Source organism: Schistocerca gregaria, chromosome 4 (genome assembly GCF_023897955.1).
Source record: "Schistocerca gregaria isolate iqSchGreg1 chromosome 4, iqSchGreg1.2, whole genome shotgun sequence".
NCBI classification, from domain to species: domain Eukaryota; kingdom Metazoa; phylum Arthropoda; class Insecta; order Orthoptera; family Acrididae; genus Schistocerca; species Schistocerca gregaria.
In genome coordinates, this window is record NC_064923.1 from 445,005,256 (window position 1) to 445,027,474 (window position 22,219).

The 22,219-nt window shown below is 39.6% G+C and overlaps 1 protein-coding gene across 1 annotated transcript in view; it reads left to right on the plus strand.

Annotated features, from left to right (window-relative positions):
* Positions 1-22,219, plus strand: part of LOC126267591 (arf-GAP with Rho-GAP domain, ANK repeat and PH domain-containing protein 2) — a 152,988-nt gene that overhangs the window by 107,533 nt on the left and 23,236 nt on the right. The window contains exons 9-10 of the mRNA XM_049972892.1: positions 19,265-19,384; positions 19,478-19,560. Coding sequence (XP_049828849.1) covers positions 19,265-19,384; positions 19,478-19,560 — 203 coding nt within the window. The remainder of the gene's footprint in view (positions 1-19,264; positions 19,385-19,477; positions 19,561-22,219) is intronic.

The following is a 22,219-nucleotide window of genomic DNA, read 5'->3' on the forward strand; positions in this document are numbered from 1 at the left end:
TGACATGTACTTTGTACCTCATAAGTGTGTTGTTTTAAAGGTCTAAACTAGTGAAAATCTGCTGATATTAAGTTTACACTGTATGCTGAATCTTCCAACGTCACACGTTAGGTCATGTTATATATTGCAGTAAGTGCAGCAGTACAAGAACATGCATTCTCATTAAGTAGCTTTAATATATATGTGAGAAGTATCATTTACCAGACTTCACCAGCTTTACCATCATGTCATAACAGAAAAAAGTAGCCACAGTTTGTCCCTTCTAGTGGAAATGCATCAGTATAGGTCCTTGATATCACAAACACTGTCTGCATTGACTGTTACTGGATGCATGTGTCTTGTATTTGTTCTAGAACAGAGAAATAAGGTAATCTCTTTGTATCGATACTCATCAGTTACACATTTCCTTGAAGCCAAGATCACCATGTACAGTGACAATTGTCTCATTGTGAATTTCATCAGTAATGAAACATTTTTTGACAGGATTTCATGTTCCAGCTGATATTTCACTGTTTCAATTCTCTTCCACCCTGATTTTAGACACTACAGTACATTGCAGACCTAGCAACTTCCATTCTCCACATACACAACACTGGTTTGACTCATATGATTAGGGGCCATGTTTAATATTTAATGTCTGTAGTTGACATGATGTTCTTGTAATGTATTTTCAGTTCTGGATTAGGGTGATTGTTGGGAATGGATGCAAGTCAAAACCATATTTGTTGTGGAAATTAAAGATATTTAGTGTAGCTGAAATTGTTGAAGATGACAATTAAGGAAAAAGTTCTGTCACCTTTGCACAATCTCTCCTTATTTAAACAACTGTCACTGTTTTGAACTTCCATTCTTCTGTATATTTTAAATATGAGAGTTGTTTTTTAAGTAAGGGCCGTTTGCGCGTATAGTCCCGTAGTTCGCGCGGACACTGCAACATGCCATTGTGCCACTTGCCGGCATCCTTCCCGTTCACGCTGATGCAAGTTGCAGCTCTGTAGCTGACGTGTACGCATCGCTGTGCTACTTTATAATGTTTACGCTTATTGAATCACCCGCTGCATATGAGATATGGTCAGTGATACGTTCCTTGACCGCAAGAAGCCTATCAGCTGCAGAAATTCATCATCAGTTAACAGAAGTTCATGGCTTGAATGCAATGAGTGAAGGTAAAGTGCGTCAGTGGGTTAGAGAGTTTAAAAATGGCCGTCAAAACGTCCATGACGAAGAACGCTCAGGACGGCCCTCTGTGATCACTGATGATTTGGTGGCTGCAATCGAAACAAAGATTCGTGAGGACAGAAGGTTCACAATTTCCACTCTTTCTTTGGAATTTCCACAAGTTTCAAGATCGGTTTTGTACAAAATTGTGTCTGAAAACCTAAACTTTAAGAAACTGTGTTGTCGGTAACCTCTTCACAGAGGACCACAAAGGGAAGAGATTTGCCGCTTCATTGGACTTTTTGATTTGTTACGAAGAAGAAGGAGATGACATGTTGAGTCAAATTGTCACTGGAGATGAAACATGGGTATCCCATATCACTTCCGAAAGCAAGTGACAATCGATGGAATGGCGACACACAACCTCACCCATTAAGGTCAAAGCCAGACAGACACTGTCAAAGCGCAAGATTATGGCAACTGTGTTCTGGGACCAGCGTGGTGTTTTGCTAGTGGACTTTATGCCACAAGGAACGACAATCAACTCAGATGCCTACTGTGCAACCCTAAAGAAGCTCCGCAGAGCAGTTCAAAACAAAAGGCGCGGCATGCTGACAAAAGGAGTTTTGCTCCTGCGCGATAATGCTAGGCCTCACACCTCTCAAAAGACTCGGGATTTGATTGATTCTTTTGGCTGGGAAGTTTTGGACCATGCACCATACAGCCTCGACCTTGCTCCTAGCGATTTTCATCTTTTCCGTTACCTGAAACACCATCTTGGCAGGCAGCGCTTCAATGACAACGATGAAATAAAAGCGGCCGTGAACTCTTGGCTGTCGGAGCAGGCAGCCGAATTCTTTGAAGAGGGAATTAAAAACGTAGTTGTACGGTATGACAAGTGCTTAAATAGACGAGGCAACTATGTAGAAAAATAGGTAAAAGTGTGTAGAATCAGAAAATAAAAGATTTTTTACAAAAGTATTTGTATCTTATTTAAAAAATAAAAACGGCCCTTACTTAGAAAACAACCCTCATAGTTGCACTGCTGCAAGTGGAGTAAAAATGAATAACACCATATTGTTCTTGTATGGTGCTCATCAACAGTGGTGTGGCAATGTTTAGTGCACTTTTGTGCAAAGACACACTACTTGATCACCATTATGGCCTAGGGATTTATTATTAAGGAACCATTGACAGACTGGTAACACAACATTTTCTTGTATCTATGTCTCAATGAAATTTATAATTACATTCCAGAATGAAATTTTCACTCTACAGTGGAGTGTGCATTGAAATGAAACTTCCTGGAAGATTAAAACTGTGTGCCGGACTGAGACCCGAACTCAGGACCTTAGACTTTTGCAGGTCAAGTGCTCTATCATCTCAGCTACCACGCATGACTCACACCCCGTCCTCACAGCTTTACTTCTTCCAGTACCTCGTCTCATACCTTTCAAACTTCACAGAAATTTTCATGGATACAGATCTTGTTTAGGGCAGCTAGTAAAAAGATTATATGAGGAGCTTAAGTGTTACGTACGTGGTACTGAAAGCAACTACACTAATCTAAATTCTTGAGTGAGAGGATGACCGGAGGTATTGGAAGGAGGGAATGATTCTGTCTATGACTATTGCATTGGGTTAAGCTATACTCCCATGAGCACCTGTTTAATAGCATATTGTTTCACTTTCCGAACAGAGAAGACATCAACCATGAAGGGATGCAGGTGGTCCACAGCAATGTTCATGTAGCTCAGTGCTGTCATGGTGTCTTCAAGTACTACCATAGATCCCATAGAAGCAAAAAATCAGTGTACTCCATAGCATAAATTTGCTCTCACCAGCATGCGTCTGTGGTGTGGTGCATGTTTCAAGCAGCCATTTGCCTGGATGAAGGATCCATCCATCGACCTGGTGTAGTAAGAAATGTAATACATTCAATGGGCAAAACACCTCTATTGATCCATGGTGAAAACTCAGTGATACTGTGCCCACTGCAGTCGTAACTGGCAATGTCATTGGGTCAACACAGGAACATGTAGGGATCATGTGATGTGGAGCTCCATGTTCAACAACGGCCTTTGAATGGTATGCTCCAAAATACTTGTGCCTGCACCGGCATGGTACTCTGTCATCAGATCTGCCATATATCGCTGCTTGTCCTGGATTACACAGGGGGCGGTCCTCCAAACCTACTGTTATGTGATGAGATGTGATTGCCGAGTATCATATGGCCTATGTGTTATGAAGATGAAATGGGAGATACGATACTGCGTGAAGAGTTTGACAGAGCACTGAAAGACCTGAGTCGAAACAAGGCCCCCGGAGTAGACAATATTCCATTGGAACTACTGACGGCCTTGGGAGAGCCAGTCCTGACAAAACTCTACCAGCTGGTGAGCAATATGTATGAGACAGGCGAAATACCCTCAGACTTCAAGAAGAATATAATAATTCCAATCCCAAAAAAAGCAGGTGTTGACAGATGTAAAAATTACCAAATAATCAGTTTAATAAGCCACAGCTGCAAAATAGTAACACGAATTCTTTACAGACGAATGGAAAAACTAGTAGAAGCCGACCTCGGGGAAAATCAGTTTGGATTCCGTAGAAATACTGGAACACGTGAGGCAATACTGACCTTACGACTTATCTTAGAAGAAAGATTAAGGAAAGGCAAACCTACATTTCTAGAATTTGTAGACTTAGAGAAAACTTTTGACAATGTTGACTGGAATACTCTCTTTCAAATTCTAAAGGTGGCAGGGGTAAAATACTGGGAGCGAAAGGCTGTTTACAATTTGTACAGAAACCAGATGGCAGTTATAAGAGTCGAGGGGCATGAAAGGGAAGCAGTTGTTGGGAAGGGAGTAAGACAGGGTTGTAGTCTCTCCCCGATGTTATTCAATCTGTATATTGACCAAGCAGTAAAGGAAACAAAAGAAAAATTCGGAGTAGGTATTAAAATCCATGGAGAAGAAATAAAAACTTTGAGGTTCGCCGATGACATTGTAATTCTGTCAGAGACAGCAAAGGACTTGGAAGAGCAGTTGAATGGAATGGATAGGGTCTTGAAAGGAAGATATAAGATGTACATCAACAAAAGCAAAACGAGGATAATGGGATGTAGTCGATTTAAGTCAGGTGAGACTGAGGGAATTAGATTAAGAAATGAGACACTTAAAGTAGTAAAGGAGTTTTGCTATTTGGGAACCAAAATAACTGATGATGGTCGAAGTAGAGAGGATATAAAATGTAGACTGGCAATGGCAAGGAAAGCGTTTCTGAAGAAGAGAAATTTGTTAACATCGAGTATAGATTTAAGTGTCAGGAAGTCATTTCTGAAAGTATTTGTATGGAGTGTAGCCATGTATGGAAGTGACACATGGACGATAAATAGTTTGGACAAGAAGAGAATAGAAGCTTTTGAAATGTGGTGCTACAGAAGAATGCTGAAGATTAGATGGGTAGATCACATAACTAATGAGGAGGTATTGAATAGGATTGGGGAGAAGAGAAGTTTGTGGCACAACTTGACGAGAAGAAGGGATCGGTTGGTAGGACATGTTCTGAGGCATCAAGGGATCACCAATTTAGTATTGGAGGGCAGCGTGGAGCGTAAAAATCGTAGAGGGAGACCAAGAGATGAATACACTAAACAGATTCAGAAGGATGTAGGTTGCACTAGGTACTGGGAAATGAAGAAGCTTGCACAGGATAGAGTAGTATGGAGAGCTGCATCAAACCAGTCTCAGGACTGAAGACCACAACAACAACATGTTTTATTTCAGTATCCCTTGACCTCTTTCTGTAGCTGCTCATGACAGTAGTACGCAAACAGCTGACCAACTTTGCCATTTCAGAAATTCTCATTTCCAGCCACAGTACCCCAGCAATGTGTCCTTTGTCTAGCTTTAATGACTGCCCATTCATCACTCTTCTGCTTACATTCTTTCCTTGCTGTGTCATGTGCCTGCAGTACCACCAGGAGGCATTCATCCTCACAGTGGGCAGTGATGATAATGTTTTAGCTCGTCAGTGTATGAGTGTTTGGTGAACAACACAAGGAGCTTGGTCTACAATGACACGGTTTGGGTTTGGCAAACTTTGAATTTCTGAACTGGTCTCTGATCAGTGCTGAGTCTTCTAGTACATTAAGTCATGACAAGCTTCAGCAGTTAGGATGGTGAAATATTGTCTGTCACTGTAGTAACACTAGTAGAAATGGCAGATGAAATATTTTTTTTCTGACATCTCATGTAATACCATATGACAACATTTTGTGAAGTCCAGTTAGCATGATTTTTTAAGGAAAATTGAAAGAACCAGAGGTTGTAGAGAGTTTGTCAATTAATGAAAGGGAAAAAAGAAAAATGCAGTAAATGAAGCAAATGAAATGAAACACACCTTGCTGTTGGTGGGAGGCTTGCGTGCCTCAGTCATACAGATAGCTGTACCATAGGTGCAACCACAGTGGAGGGGTATTTGTTTAGAGACCATAAAAATGTGTGGTTGCTGTGATCTGGCCTTGTAACATCAACCAAAACAGTCCTGTTATGCTGATACTGCACAAACGGCTGAAAGTAAGAGCAAAATACAGCCATAATTTTTTTCTGAGGGCATGCAACTCTATTGTATATTTAAATGATGATTGCATCTTCTTGGATAATATATTCTGGAGGTAAAATAGAACCTCATTCAGATCTCTGGGCAGGGACTACTTAGGAGGATGTCCTTATCAGGAGAAATAAAACTGGCGTTCTACAGACTGGAGCATCAAATGTCAGATCCTTTAATTGAGCAGGTAGATCAGAAAATTTAAAAAGGGAAATGGATATGTTGAAGTTAGATATAGCAGAGTTAGTGAAGTTCGGTGGCAGGAAGAATAGGACATCTGGTCAGGTAAGTAAAGGGCTATAAATGTAAAGTCAGGTAGGGATATGGCAGGAGTAGGTTTAAAAATGAATAAAATAGGAATGCAGATAATCTACTATGAACAGTATGATGAACAAATTACTGTAGCCAAGGTAGACATGAAGCCCACACCCATCACAGTAATACAATTATATGCTAATTAGTTCTGCAGATGATGAAGAGAAATATTTAGTTTGAGAATCATGAAAGAAGGTTGTATACGTGGAAGAGATCTGGTGACACTGGAAGGTTTCAGATTGATTATGTATTGGTAAGACAGAGATTTTGCAACGAAATTTTAAATTGTAAGCCATTTACAGAGGCAGGATGGACTCTGAGCACAATTTATTGGTTATGAACTGTAGATTAAAAGTAAAGAAACTGCAAAAAGGTAGGAATTTAAGGAAAATTGAAAGAACCAGAGGTTGTAGAGAGTTTGTCAGTTAATGAAAGGAAAAAAAAAATTGCAGTAAATGTAGCAAGTGAAATGAAACACAAATGTTTGAAAAATGAGATTGATAGGAAGTGCAAAATGGCTAAACAGATGGTTAGAGGAAAAATGTAAGTAATTAGAAACATATATCACTAGGGGAAAGGTAGATGCCACCTACAGGAAAATTAAAGATACTTTTGTAGAGCAAAGAAGAGAAAGCAGAAAGGTGGAATGAGTATATAGAGGGTTTGTACAGGGAGGTGTACTTGAGGACAGTATTAAGGAAATGGAAGAGGACGTAAATGAAGCTGAGATGGAAATATGATACTGCTTGAAGGATTTGACAGAGCACTGAAAGACATAAGTTGAAACAGGGCCCCGGGAGTAAACAACATTCTGTTAGAACTACTAATAGCCTTGGGAGAGCCAGCCATGACAAAACTCTTCCAATTGGTTATTAAGATGTATGAGACAAGTGAAATACTATCAGACTTCAAGAAGAATATAATAATTTCAATTCAAAAGAAAGCAGATGCTGACAGGTGTCAAAATTACTGAACTATCAGTTTAAGAAGTCATGGTTGCAAAATACTAACATGAATTCTTTACAAAAGAATGGAAAAACACCAATCTCAAGGAAGACCAGTTTGGATTCCAGATAAATGTAGGAACACGCGAGGCAATACTGATCCTACAACTTCTCATAGAAGATACATTAAGGAAAGGCAAATCTATGTTGATAGCATTTGTAAACTTAGAGAAAGGTTTTGACAATGTTGACGGGAATACTTTCTTTCAAATTCTAAAGGTGGCATGGGTAAAATACAGGGAGCAAATGCTATTTACAATTTGTACAGAAACCAGATGGCAGTTACAAGTGTTGAGAGGCATGAAAGAGGAGCAGTGATTGATCTGTATATTGAGCGAGCAGTAAAAGGAAACAAAAGAAAAATTTGGAGTAGGAGTTAAAGTCCAGGGAGAAGAAATAAAACTTTGAGGTTTACTGATGACGTAATTCTGTCAAGAGACAGCAATGGACTTGGTTGAACAGTTGAATGGAATGGACAGTGCCTTAAAAGGAGGATATAAGATGAACATCAACAAAAGCAAAATGAAGATAATAGAATGTAGTTGAATTAAATCAGGCAATGCTGAGGGAATTAGGAAATGAGAAATTTGAAGTAGTAGATCGGTTTTGCTATTTGGGAAGCAAAATAACTGATGATGGTTGAAGTAGGGAGGATGTAAAATGTAGGTTGGCAATGGGAAGAAATTTATTAACATTGAATACAGATTTTAGTTTCAGTAAGTCCTTTCTGAAAGTGATTGTATGGAGTGTAGCCGTGTATGGAAGTGAAACATGGATGAAAAACAGTTTAGACAAGAAGAAAAAAGAAGCTTTTGAAATGTGGTACTACAGAAGAGTGCTTAAGATTAGATGGGTAGATCAAATAACTAATAAAGAGGTACATAACATAATTGTGGAGAAAAGAAATTGGTGGCACAACCCGACTATAAGAAGGGATTGGTTGGTAGGAGATATTCTGAGACATCAACAGATCACCATTTTAGTACTGGAGGGAAGCATGGGGCCTAAATGTCATAGAGGGAGACCAAGAGGTGAATATATTAAGCAGATTCAGAAAGATATAGGTTGCATTAGTTACTCAGAGGTTTAGAGGGCAGAACAGTTTATAGTAGCAGGGAGAGCTTCATCAAACCAGTCCTCAGACTGAAGACCACTACAGCACCAGCCCATCTTGATTTCCCCTCCCAGATAGTGGTCTGCAGAGGGGAGCTATCACATTGGGTGATGGGCAGAGCACACTGGCTAACTGGCTGTTTTTGAATACCAAAATAGTGTCTTGGACATGGTTATCACTTTACAAGTATGACCCATCTATCCCAGAATGATCAGGCTGACTTTAGAGGCAGGATGCCCCATAGTAGAATGAATCTCACTTCAGAGTTAGGGTTTTGTTACACAAATCTGTTCAAATACAGACCCCACATTCTGAGAATGTTGCAGTCTTCTGAGCTGCAGAAGCAAAAGCACGAACAACAATAAATAAGAACGAGAAGAAGTTATGGCAAGTGTTTATGGATTTGAAAGATCAACAATAATTGCTCTATTGAAGCAAGTCTTTCCTCAAGTTACACTTGGGGGTATCACCCAGACAATGGTAAAATACTTCACTTCATTCAATGAAATGTAAACCATATTCCAGCTTTCTGTGACTGTCATGCATTGTTATAGGTAGGAAATAGGAGCTTTTGTTCCAACTAGAATGAGGTTTACAATTGGCCTTTTTTCACATGAAACTCAGATTCCACATTTTCTGGTGCCTGGAGACTACATAATGCAGAGACCAAATTCAATGCCGAACACACCAGAAATTCTACTAGCTTCCTTTAATAAAGCTTGGCTGATAGGAGACTTTTTAGATTCATGGAGAGAGACAATCTTGATACTCTTCCTGAAACCAGATAATGGTTAGCAGTTGTTTTATTGGTTTCGACACTAGTTCCATAGGAAGTAAATCAGAACTGATTTGGGGGTGGGGGCAATGTTTGTTGGGGGTAATGTTTGCTGCATCCATGGCATTCAATTGGCCACACATGCCTCACTGGGTTGTGCTAGATGGGGACACCTCAGTGAGCTGACTCTTTGTGGCTGGGTATAGGTTTGGCGATCCCAGCTTTCCTGAGCTGGGGCCTGGTAGGTGTTGCATCATCTGTAACTGTAAGCTCTGGGCATGTTTCAGCGACCAACTTGAGGTTAATTTTAAGGTGTGCTGTGCCCCAATGAGATCCATGGATGTTGAGGCAGAACAGTTGTTAGCATGTGACCACTGAGGAACCTGCTGCACCTCAGTTGTAGAAGGCTTACCTAGACAAGCATGCCTCTGTCTGGGTAGATGAATGATTACCCTAGAGTGTTGAGAGACAAAATGACTCACAATGAAAACAAACTTCAAACTCAAAGTGGAAGGGGTGGGTCACTTCAGGGTTTTTCTACCCAGTCCACAAAGAGAACTCAGTTGGACAGCCCACTGACACATCTATTTCAATATGAGTCACAGTAACATAACAATGCCAATGCATCATAGTGTATTCATTGTTATGAAGAGGGGAGATGGCACATTAGAGAGAATATCTCCTTTCTATGTACAAAAGAGTGAGGAGGGATTTGCTGAAGAGCCTAATCTATTAAAAGGTTACGGAACTGTACTGTGATGTCCGGAATTAAAAAAAAAAGGATGGTAATTTTTTGTTTTTGTTTTGTTGAAAGGAAAGAAAGAAAAAAGGGTGAATAAAAGTGAAGGGAAGTGGTTCTATTTTTACTGGAATGAACTTATTGTTGGACATCACAAAAATTTATTTTACCTATATTTTTTTTTTTACTCATCGAAGAAGACAACACAACACACATAAAAGAAATCATCACACTAATATTATCCACAGAATGATCGTTTCACAAGACACTTTCTAGCTCGACTGACTCTTAAGACTGAACAAGACTCGACTGACTCTACTCTCTCTCTGGACCACAGCCTCTTCACGTCCCTCTGGACCAGAGATTTCAACTGTGATTAGCACGCCAATTATTTAATTACTCGTACAGCTGCTGGGCGCGCGCTTGGCGCGTCATTTAAATGGGGTTAAACGCACACCGCGAGAGGCGTGGGCTAGCGGTGTCTTACAGGTATCGCCACAGTACCCTGATTATAGAGACAGTGATGTCCAATCAAACACCTAAGTTACTGCAAAGCACAAAATTTGTGGAGTGTCCCATAGTTGTTGAAATGTACAATGTCCTTAATTACAGCAGAATCATTGTATCAAGTAGTGGCCTTCATATATGGGTCGCACTGAACTCCTGGCATAATGGCAAAGGTAAGTTAATATCAAGGTCAGAAACATGGAGAATTTACACTCATTATTTGAATATGTAAAGGCTGATTTCTTACCTTGATGAGTTTGTCCATATGTCTCCAATCCAATGTGCTGTTCTCAATGCCAGAGATTCAGGCATACTGTCCCGACATGCAAAAGGAAGCCAGCTTGTGGTTTAAAACTCATGGTCAAGGCTCACTCATGCACCCAAACACCTTGTTCTTTAATTGCTGAGGCACACATCTGTTCTGTTCAAAGAAATATACTATGTACAGAAAAGAAAGTTCAGTTGCTTCAGGTCACCAGGCAGTTACTGTATATTATTTTCAATGCTACATAGCCTCCAACATTTGCAACTTCGTTCTGTACTGTCATAAGGTGACCAGCTGCCAAGTTGGATGCATTGATGCAAACTCCCAGAGCAAATACTATCACATCCACCTGTGCTTCCGGCTGCACCTGTCAAGACATAAGAAAGAAAACCAATGGGTCTGGAAATATTGTACATTTGGAAGATCCACCAAGCCCATCTACCCCTTCCCCCAACATTTTGAACTCCCCAAGTACAAGACTTGGAGTGTTAAACCCAATGGTTAACATGGCTCTCTTCCTTCAGTGGAATGTGAATGGTTATTGAACACATTTAGAGGAATGGAAACTGATAGTACAAGAGAAACCTATTTGCATATGGCTTTAGTAGGAAGTCTATCAATAATCTTGTGTTGACGGATTTAACTTTTGCAGGAAGAATGACCTAAATGGTGAATGAACAGAAGTTGGTGTAGCTGTGTTTGTCAGTGAAACACACCACTATTCGTCCATCACCCTCACGGCTGAGATAAAAAGGATGCAATGGCAGGTTGTATGCCATCTCACCTTGTGGTGCATTGTGTGTCCATCCCACTGCAGGAATCCTTTGATGGCACAACACTTAACTGATCTTGTGCAACAGGTCCCCCTTTCATTCTTGTTACTTGGTGACATCAGTATCCACCATTACTCTGGGGCTCTAATACTGCCTGCCCCATAGATGAGAGGCTGTTTTAGTGAGTGGGCATCTAAATACTTAATACTGACAGAAATATGCTCTTCTGCACTACCACTGGATTACTCTCCACTGTAGAACTTTTTTTATGCTCTTCTGCACTTGCAGATGCCATTACGTGGGAAGTGGCCAATGACTTACACTCAGGTGACCGCTTTCCCATATGGCTTCAGTTATCTTTGACTACAGCGCCTGAACAGAGGCTATCTAATAGGATGTTCAACGGAGCAAACTGGCTGCTACACAGCCAACTGACCATATTTCAGCACTGTGACAGCACCGAGGTGGGGACCACATCACAGATGTGATGCACCATGCTGCTGATTCCTCTATTCCTACATCTGCTAGCAAGCCTTGAAACAAAACTGTCCCTTGGTGGAACAAGGAATGTCAATTAGCAATTACCGATAGGTGTGCTGTGTTACCGACAGGATTCAATATGTCATCATTCTACTACACCTAAGCATGGAGATGAAAGAAACCCTCCTATGCCTCTTCAACAAAATATGGGCTGAATACTACTATCTGGATCCATTGTAAAAGCTATCCTGATACCACTTCTGAAGCCAGGGAAGGACATGTTATCTCCAGATAGCTACAGCTGTGTTGCACACACTAGGTGTATAGGAAGGACTCTTTATTGGATGATAAATTGACACCGAGTGTGGGCTCTTGAAACTAAGTGATTGCTCATCTGTTCCAGTCTGGGTTTCAGAAGTACGGGTACATACTTGACTGTATCCTCTGATTAGAGAATGCTTTGCAAACAGCAATTTATTGGTATCTTTTTTTTTGATCTGGAGAAAGCATATGATACTACTGGAGACACAATATCATCTGTCATGAATTAGGACTCCTCATCTTGCTGTGGTCCTTCTTTGCTGAGTGGTTTTTTCAGTATTGAGTCATTACTACTTACTCTGACCCAATTCCCTCAACAGAATGATGTTCCTCAGGGTAACATTCTGGTGTCATCCTTTTTACTATAGCAATCAATAATATATCTTTTTACAGTAAGGAGCCCAGTCAAGTATTCCTTATTTGTGGATGACTTTGTGTTATTCTGCTCTTTCCCCAGTCTCACAAGTACTACATATCAATTACAGCTGACCTATAAGAGCCTGGAAGATTGGTCGAATGGAACTCAAGTTTACAGAAAAAGCTGTTACTGTATATTGTTTTAATTGTTTGCATTGATCCTTTACTCACTCAGAACTCTGTTTGAGGAAACAGTCTTGGATTTTATGATCTCAGTGTGATTCTTAAGCTTTGTCTGTGATTAGAGGTTAAATGGCTGCCACACCTCTGTGATCTGTAATGTAGCTGTCTGAAGGCACCAAACACTTTAAAATATCTTTGCAATAAGAAATGGGGAGCAGATCAGTCCAGTTTGCTCGCATTCTATAGAACCTTCATCCCCGCAGGTTTTGACTTTGCCAGCATATATGTCTCAGCCAGAGCTTCCTATTTAAAAATATTGTATGCTGTTCACCATGCAGACATTAGACTGGCTACAGGAGTGTACCAAACCAGTTTAGTTCCTAAGCTCTGTAGGGGATGGTAAGTTGGCTCTTGCCATCCGGTGAGAAGTTCCTGTGGTGTGACACATACTTTCCTCAGTCTTGGGGCTAAACAATCCATACAATGAAAGTTTACCAGTCGCTGGGCAAACAGACCTTCTTCTTTCCATGTGAATGACTGTCTCAAGCAACATGGTGTAGTAGACAATCAATTGTTAAACTGGGATGGAGAAAGTAACCTTTCCTGGATGATTCTCATGCCCACTCTTGGACATGACGGAGTGCAACACTCTGCCTGAAGTTCTAAAAATAATTTTCAATGGCATTTTATCAGAGTATTGTGAGGTAGTTTCTACTGATGGATCAAGGCAAAGGGGTAATGTCTAGTGTTCTTTTACTGTTGCATATTTTATCATTAAAATCCCCCTACCGAGCCACTTCTTGTGTACTATGCAGAGCTGTGTGTGGTAAAGAAGGCAATGGAGTACGTGAGACTTCTTGGTGAAGGGAAGTTCTTTATCTACATGATCTCTCTTAGTGCTCTGCAGGCTATTCAGAAAATGTTCCCACTTGACGGGATAGTTCAGACAGTCCAAACACTATCCACCTCCTGCACCAACAGAAGAAAGAGGTGGCCTACTGTTGTGTACCAGGGCACATGGGAACAAAGGGAGTCAGTTAGCTGACACAGGAGTGAAAGCAGCCAGCCAGGAAAATACCACAGTTCATCTTAACATACTCCCACATGCTGTTACATCACTGTTCACCTTAACTTCCCTCTACAGTCAATCATGATGAGTGTTGGCTGAATGCGAAAGACAGTGGCTGAAAGTGGCCAGCAACAAGCTGTGTTTGATCAAACCAACTGCTGGCTCAAGTTACACTTTCTTTCAAACTTCAAGGCGGACAGAGTGGGTCTCATTTGCCTTCATATCAGACACTGCCCGATGATGTATGCTTATCTCTTGTGGCATGGAGATGCACTAGAATGGATCTGTGATGCGCCATGCATTTTGTATGCTAGAGGGAAGCCTTTGGTCTACTGACGGATTTGCTCTCAATTTTAGGCGTTGATGAAACTATAGCAGGACAATTGTTGGTGTCTTGTGTGGTATCAGGACTCCTGCTCAGTTTAGTTGAACAAAGGTTGTATAGTGTTTTTGGGTGGCTGGCTCACCCTGTTTGTTATGTGGTCATCCAGCTATCTTACTGCATCGAGTGTTTCTTCAATAGTGTTAATGTATGACAACAATATGAATAGATTGTATATGATTTTTTTTATTACTGCAGCTGTAATTGTACAGCCTTTGATTTTTGTTTTAACAAGATTATTGTATTGTATTGATCTGGGACCTAGAAATGGCGGAGAGGCTTCATCCCTGCTGTAGCCTCAGTGGTACACAACCCAACAACATACTACAGCAGTCCACTCACCCCTTCGCCACCCCCCCACACTGAACCTAGGATTATTGTGGGGTTCGGCCCCCCTGTCTGGCCATTCTGATATAGGTTCTCTGGTTTTCCTAAATCATTTTAGGCAAATGTCAGGATGGTTCTTCCAATAAGGTCACATCCAACCACATTTCCAATCCTGGCTAAATATGTCTGAGTACATTGCTTACATTATTTTATTGTATTAAGTTGGCAAATCCTATATGATTGTAAAAGACCCGCAATTGCATAAATTGCTATACATGCAAGAAACTGGAAGAGAGTCTGCTTTTTCTTTTGTTCATGTTCTTTCTCTCCAGATACAGCAGTGGCTTAGTAGTAATCAAGTGAAAGAACAATTTTTTCACCATTGGTATTGTTGTCTCTGCAAAAGAAAGCAATCAATCATATGCTGCATTCTGTCAACTTTTTCACAAAGTCTGGGCCAGCAAACAGGAAAATTTGTCCATTATTTACTTAAAAAGAATGAACAAAAAGTCTGAAGCATCAGGAGTATTCTTGGAGCTCTAAAAAGCTTTTGGTAGAGTAAATCATGCATGCTCTTATCAAAAACTGTGATGAGTGGTGTCATTGGAAAACTCATGCAACAGCTGCAAACACGTTTGAAAGGTAGACAACAGAATACAGAAATTATATGATAATCAAGAAATACTGCAGACAAGACAATCAAGAATAAGAAATATACATTTTGATGTTCCTCGGGGTTTCATTTCATGTTTATTTCTGTTTATATGTTGTGTAAATGATTTCCCAAATTCTGTAGATAATAAGCATTTGCTCACGATGTGTGCTGATGACACATCTGGTGTCATAATAAATAAATTAGTAAGCTGGTGAAAGTATTGTTGGATAAAACGCATAATGGCCACACGCAAACTGCTGTTGTGAAATACAAATAATTTAGACTGTGAAAATTTTGTGGTATCAAAATGCTGAGATCCTCCAATATGCCTGACAAGAGAGCAGCAAGTATTATGACATCAACATATTTTTGTGTATAGTATGACCTAGACTCAGGTCCCATCCGCCAGATGAAACTGTCATTCGCTGATTTGATCTGAGACTGTGATGACAGTGAATTAATGTGTGAAAAAATATAAGATTCTAGAATAAAAGTAAGATACCTATAAATGCACTGGACCAGCTTGTCCCAGTCACACCAAACCCAAGCTTGTCAGGACCAAAAAATTTTGTAAGAAGATAACAGTAAGATCCGTTGTTAAGTACAGGATTCAAATTCTATTAGTAATAGTGAGCCTTGAATAACAATTAGAAGAAACATGAGGACTGTAAACAACAAAGAAGTGACAGGTCCAGGCGAAAATAAAAAATAATCTAATCAAATGAAAGGAGGCAACAAATAAATATATAAATAAATAAATTTATTTATACAAAATAAAAGAGAGAGACAAATGGGGAAAGCAAATGAATGTTTCTATTGCAGGGATTGGTAAGGGAAGGCTCCTTCTATGTACTGTTAGGTATTTAATAATGAAACAAGTACCATAGTCTCTGCTGCTATATTCCATTCCATTCCATTCTATTCCATGAGCAGTAATAGAATACTGGATGTTACTGTAAAAAGTTTGTATCATTTTAGGACATGATGTAAGGAATCCATAACATTGGTATGGCACGTCATTAACTAATTCAAATTTGAAGCTGATACTGTTGATTGTTGTTAGGTTGAGCCACCGTTTTGCACATGATCTCACATACACCATAGGTAGTTTTGGGATGCAGAATGCATGAATTTACTATTCTTTTAATACCAAATATCCACTGCAGAAAATAACAGCAGGGAGAGACTAGTTATTTCACTACTTAAATCATGTGGCCTTCCCTTTAAACATAACTGCTTAAAAACTCTGAAAATGCTAATTTCCTTTCAAAAGCTATATAATTTTAATTTATTCTAGCACCTTAACTCTTGATGATTATAAGTTGCTATCATAAGTGTGCATAATATCTCTCAGTTAAAGAAATTTAAGAGAACAGTTTTTTAGACATTTTCTTAACTAATAAATTTTTGTCAAAAATTTTTCTGTGCTGTGTAAATGTGCTTTATTCAAAATAATATTTGTGTTGATTCTGTATTCAGCAAATGGGACTGTGGACACTCATTGATGATACGAAGTTGAAAGTGAGGTTAGCAAAGCAAAAAATCTGAACTTCATTTTTAAATGTTCCTTTATGGAGGCGATACTGCTCATTTTAATTCTTGCACCACTGCAAAGATGAGGGAATGAAAGAGAGAGAGAGAGAGAGAGAGAGAGAGAGAGAGAGAGAGAGAGAGAGAGAGAGAGAGAGAGACGTTAGAGTCAGTGACACAGAGAAGCAGTTGAATTCCCTATAACTGAACAAGGCCCAAGGACCTGATGGAATTGCCCTCGGATTCTGTAAAGAATACTCCTTGGTTGGAAAAACATTAGTGTCACACTCGTCTACAAGGCAGCTACGAGAAGTGGCCCACAAAACTGTTGCACAGTGTCATTGACATACATTGTTGTACATAGAATCTAAGGACATATTCTGAACTAAAACATGATGAGGTATCTTGAACAGATTGATCTCATCTGCGCCAACCACTGTGGATTCTGAAAATGTTGGTTGTGTGAAATGAGCTGTCACTTTTCTCACATGGCATCCTGAAAGTCACATATCAAGGTAATGAGATGGCTGCAGTGTTTGGTAACTTCAGAAAAGTAATTGTATCACTACCATGCAATGCTGATTAACTAAAAGTATGATGATATGGATTATAAAATGATTATGTGACTGGACTGAGGATTTATTGCACGGGTGCAGCATGTTATCTTGGACAGGGAGTTGTTGATTGATGTAGAAGTAACTTCTGGTGTGTGCTAGGAAAGTGTGTTGGGACCCTCACTGTTTATGTGTATAATAACCTGGCAGCCAATTGAAAAAATAACCAAATATTTTGTGGCAGAGAAGACAGTGATTTGTTATGAAGTACAATATGAAAAATGCTGCACAAACTTCCAGTCATATCTTTATAAGATTCCAAAGTGATGGAAAGATTGACAACTTGTATTAAGTGTTTGGAAATGTAAAATTTTGCACTTCACAAAATGCAAACAATTTAGTCCTATAACTAAAATTATTATTATTATTGTAGTAAATATAATGATAATACCATTAATTTGATGATGTAATGATACTGATCTCCTCAGTGTATACTCGTTAATTGATAAGTAAGTATTGGTAGTTAGTATTAGTAATTGTACAGAAAGGAAATTTGTTTACATTATGAGTGTTGGGAATACAACATTTGCAGTTAAATTTTATATGTATTGTATCTAGGGATATTTGCTTTCTGAAAGGTGTAGCATAAGTGATTTTTGTCCAGTTGTGACCATTGTTCAAGTACCAGGACGACAACGACCACCACCACCACCACCACCATCATCACTGGATCAGAATACAAAGTGACTGACATTTGATGACAGTTGAGGATTGAAGGAGGTAGTCTGGCTTCCCCATTAAGATGCTGTATTGTGTCCACCTTGCAGAATCATATTAACCTTTTCACTTTCACTGCAATGTTAGTACACGAAAGATGCTACACAGACAAAGTGCACATTTACATTATTGGCAGCTGTTATTGATCACAACTTCGTGTGATGACCAGTGTCTATGGTGGCAGAATTATACAACAACAGTTTAAAAAAATTGGGTCCGAGGTCATTTTCTGATTTTTAATTGCAATGCTGCCTATCGTGTAAACAAGTAGCTATCAGATGCTTTGTTGTTCTTATTCAGGGTAAAATCAAACAGTGAAAAAACCAGGATGGAATGTAACAGTGTTATGAAAAGGATAGCTGCTACTCACCATATAGCAGAGATGCTGAGTCATAGATAGGCACAACAAAAAGACTGTCAGAAAGCAGCCAGCAACCAGAGCCTGTTACCGTGTGTGTGTGTGTGTGTGTGTGTGTGTGTGTGTGTGTGTTTTTCCGACAAAGGGCTTGTTGGCTGAAAGCTTGCTTTGTGATAATCTTTTTGGTGTGCATCACAACTCAGCATCACGTCTATATGGTGAGTTGCAACTATCCTTTTTATCCAGGGTAAAGTTTTATATGACAAACTCGCATTTCTTGCCACTTCAGTACATCAAACTGCACTAAAAATGATGCATTTTGGAGAGATCTTCAATGTGGTGTATCACTTAAACTGCTTATTATTGTAATGCACAAGTATAAATGTGGAACCCATCACATTTTACCTTTGTTGGTGCTGAATTCATGATAACTGTTTGCTTCTGTTAGCCAGTTACAGCACTTGACATGTGATCTCATGAGCCAATCAAAGTATACATTTATATTATTGCTTTTCACAAATATTTAGATGTTTTTTCCCCCAAAAACTCAGTTGTGGCGAGAGCCTGATCTGTATCTTAGCCCAAGGTCTTGGTTAAGTTGGAAGGTAACAGTTTGTCGTGATTTTGTGTAGTTAACAAATGTTGGGAGGGAGGACTGGTTGCCATGACAGACTAATCCATAGCTTAGCCCAAGGACTACTACAATTGGCTGACTAGATCACATGCCCTGTGCTGTGATTGGCCGATGGAAGAAAATTGAGCAGCCGCAAATCTCACTAGCTGTATTTCGTGCTTTTCATATTTAGCTGGTGTACGACAAAAATATGGAGTTTCATTGATACACTGCATTAAAAATCTATCCAAAATGTGTCATCTTCAGAACATTTTGTTGTCCTACAGTGTGAGGAAGTGCAACTTTGATATATATCAATCTGTACCTGACCCAGATACACAGGATATATTTGAAACCCCTTTTGTGTTAATTTATTGATTATAATTTGCAGGCAAAACCTCCACTTTCAATGTGTGGTGAACTAAAATTTGCTGACCGGAAAAATAAGTCATTCAAGAACTTTCTGTTTGAGTTTAGTCAAGCTAAACTTTGCTATTACAGGGATAAAGATGTAAGTAGTGACAGCATTTGTTAACATTCCATTTCATATAAAATACTGTATTCTCTTCAGGGATTACATCAGAAATCATTCTTTTGTTTCAAGGGCTCCATAAAAATAAATGAATGGAAAATTGAAGATATTGTATGGTATGTTGGACATGAATCAAAACGAAATCCACATATGAGGTAGGTTCATCCAAAACTTTCCTCTTTTACATTTGACATGTGGAGAATACTTTTGCCATTATTTATACAATAAAATTTCATTTTATTGTATCCACATAGAGCTAAGAAACTTAAATGCAGGCATGTCTTCAAGTAAATAAGGTTGTGTGCAACCAGATCTGTCATTGAGCCGATTAAGAAGTCTCAGAAATATTTTTTATATGGATATTAATCCATTATGGACTACCAGAAGATTACTTGCTTCAGATTATTTTTCTTTGTCTTTTTTTGGAATGTTAATGTTTTCGTTTATGATAATCTGTATGCTGCTGGAACGATAACTGGCTGTAACTTACACCATTATTAACTGCTGCACATTTGTGTATGCAGCATTAGTGTATGCTAGTGGATCATTGTTTTGTCTCGCTCTTTCTTTCTTTCGACTCCACTTGCTAGAGTTCTTACACCGAATAATTTATTTGTTTTTTTATATTTTTTAATAAAAACTAGCAAGAATTTTTGTTGAATGTCAAAGATGAGGGTGCATTTGAAGAAAGAAATTTGACTGGGAATGAGTAATTAATGTTGGGTTTGCTTATGATATATACAAACTTCTTGGTACATGGAATACGTCTTACTGCAAAACAATTTTGTCACTCACTCTAATAGTAAATAACATTTTGCAAATTTAGATTGATTCCCACATCTTGTAAGATACATTAAGATGGAGCCACTTGGCTCTGAAATCAATAGCATGTAAATTTAAAATAGTTAAATACATGACAGTGACTAAAGAAGAAGAAAGGAAAAAAGAAGAGGAAAATAAAAAAAATTTCTTTTTCTTTGTGGTGGATTTAAAACCCTTATGTTATTGAAACACAATTTTTACTTCAGTCTTAAAACTCAAAGATAAGGTGGGAAAAGGACACAAATAAATGCATAAAATTCAACTTCAAACGGGTGTACAAGCTTTGTTTATATAATGATATCAATTTATTTTCCTGAATTGTGTTAATGACACTGTCCTTTTTTAAACAATGGAATGTAACAATGTAATGAAAAGGATAGTTGCTATTCACTATATAGTGGAGATGCTGCGTCGCAGAAAGGCACAACAAAACGACTGTTGGAGCGTTAGCTTTGACCAGCAAGAGATGGAGAGTTGGGCAGCTAGGTGCAGGCAGGAGGTTAAGAGGGTGGGTGGGGAGGGAAAAAGACGAGAAGTAAGAAGACTGGGTGCATTGGTGGAATAGAGGGCTGTGTAGTACTGGGATGGGAACAGGAAGGGGGTTAGTTGGGTATGTACAATGACTAAGGTTGAGGCCAGGAGGGTTATGGGAACAAAGGATATATTGCAGTGACAGTTCCCATTTGTGCAATTCAGAAAAGCTGGGAAGGATTCTGATAGCACACGCTGTAAAGCAGTCATTGAAATGAAGAACATTATATTGATTGGGTGGCGTGCTGGACAACTTGATGAGTCAGTTGTTTCTTGGCCACAGTTTCTCACTGGTCATTCATGTAGACAGACAGCTTATTGGTTGTCATGCCCAAGTAGAATGCAGCTTAGTTTGACTGGTCTCACAGGTAGCCATGCCTTTGATGGGGTAGGTGATGTTTGTGATCGGACTGGAGTAGGTGTTGGTGGAGGATGTATGGGACGGGCCTTGCATTTAGGTTTATTATGGGGATATGAGTCATGAGGCAAGGAGTTAGGAGCAGGGGTTGTGTAGGGATGGACGAGGATATTGTGTAGGTTCAGTGAGTGGTGGAATACCAGTGTGGTAGGAGTGGGAAGGATAGTTGGTAGGGCATTTCTCATTTTAGGGCATGATGAGAGGTAGTCAAAACCCTGGTGGGGAATGTAATTCAGTGGCTCCAGTCCTGGGTGGCACTAAGTCATGAGGGGAAAGCTCCTTTGTGGCTGGACAGTGGAACTTTGGGAGGTGATGTGTGACTGGAAAGAAAAGGCATGGGATATCTTTTTTTGTACAAGGTTGGAAGCGCAATTATGATCTGTAAAGGTCTCAGTGAGATGCTCAGTATATTTCGAGAGGGTCTGCTCATCACTACAGATGTGATGGCCACAGGTGGCTAGGTTGTGTGGAAGGGACTTCTTGGTATGGAATGGGTGGCAGCTGCCAAAGTGGAGGTATTGCTGGTGATTAGTATGTTTGACATGGACAGGGGTACTGTTATAGCCAACTTTGAGGTGGACGTTAACATCTAGGAAGGTGGCTTGATCGTTTGAGTAGGACCAGGTGAAGTGAACGGGAGAGAAGATGCTGAGGTCCTGGAGGAATGCGGATAGTGTGTTCCAACCCTCGATCCAGATCATGAAGATATTATTAATGAATCTGGTCCAGGTGAGGTGTTTGGAATTCTGGGTGCATAGAAAGGATTCCTCTAGATGCCCTTTGAAGAGGCTAGCATTGGATGGTGCCATGTAGAAGCCCATAGCCATACTCCAGATTTGTTTGTAGGTAATGCCTTCAAAGGAAAAGTAATTGTGGGTGAGTATATAGCTGGCCATGCGACTAGGAAGGAGGATGAAGGAGGATGCCCCATTGTGGCCAGTTACTGTGCCCTCACTAAGAGGATCTCTGCTCTCGTAGACCAACACCTTTGGCATATTACCTGCACCCTACCCCTCTATATAAAAGATACTAACCATTTCCTC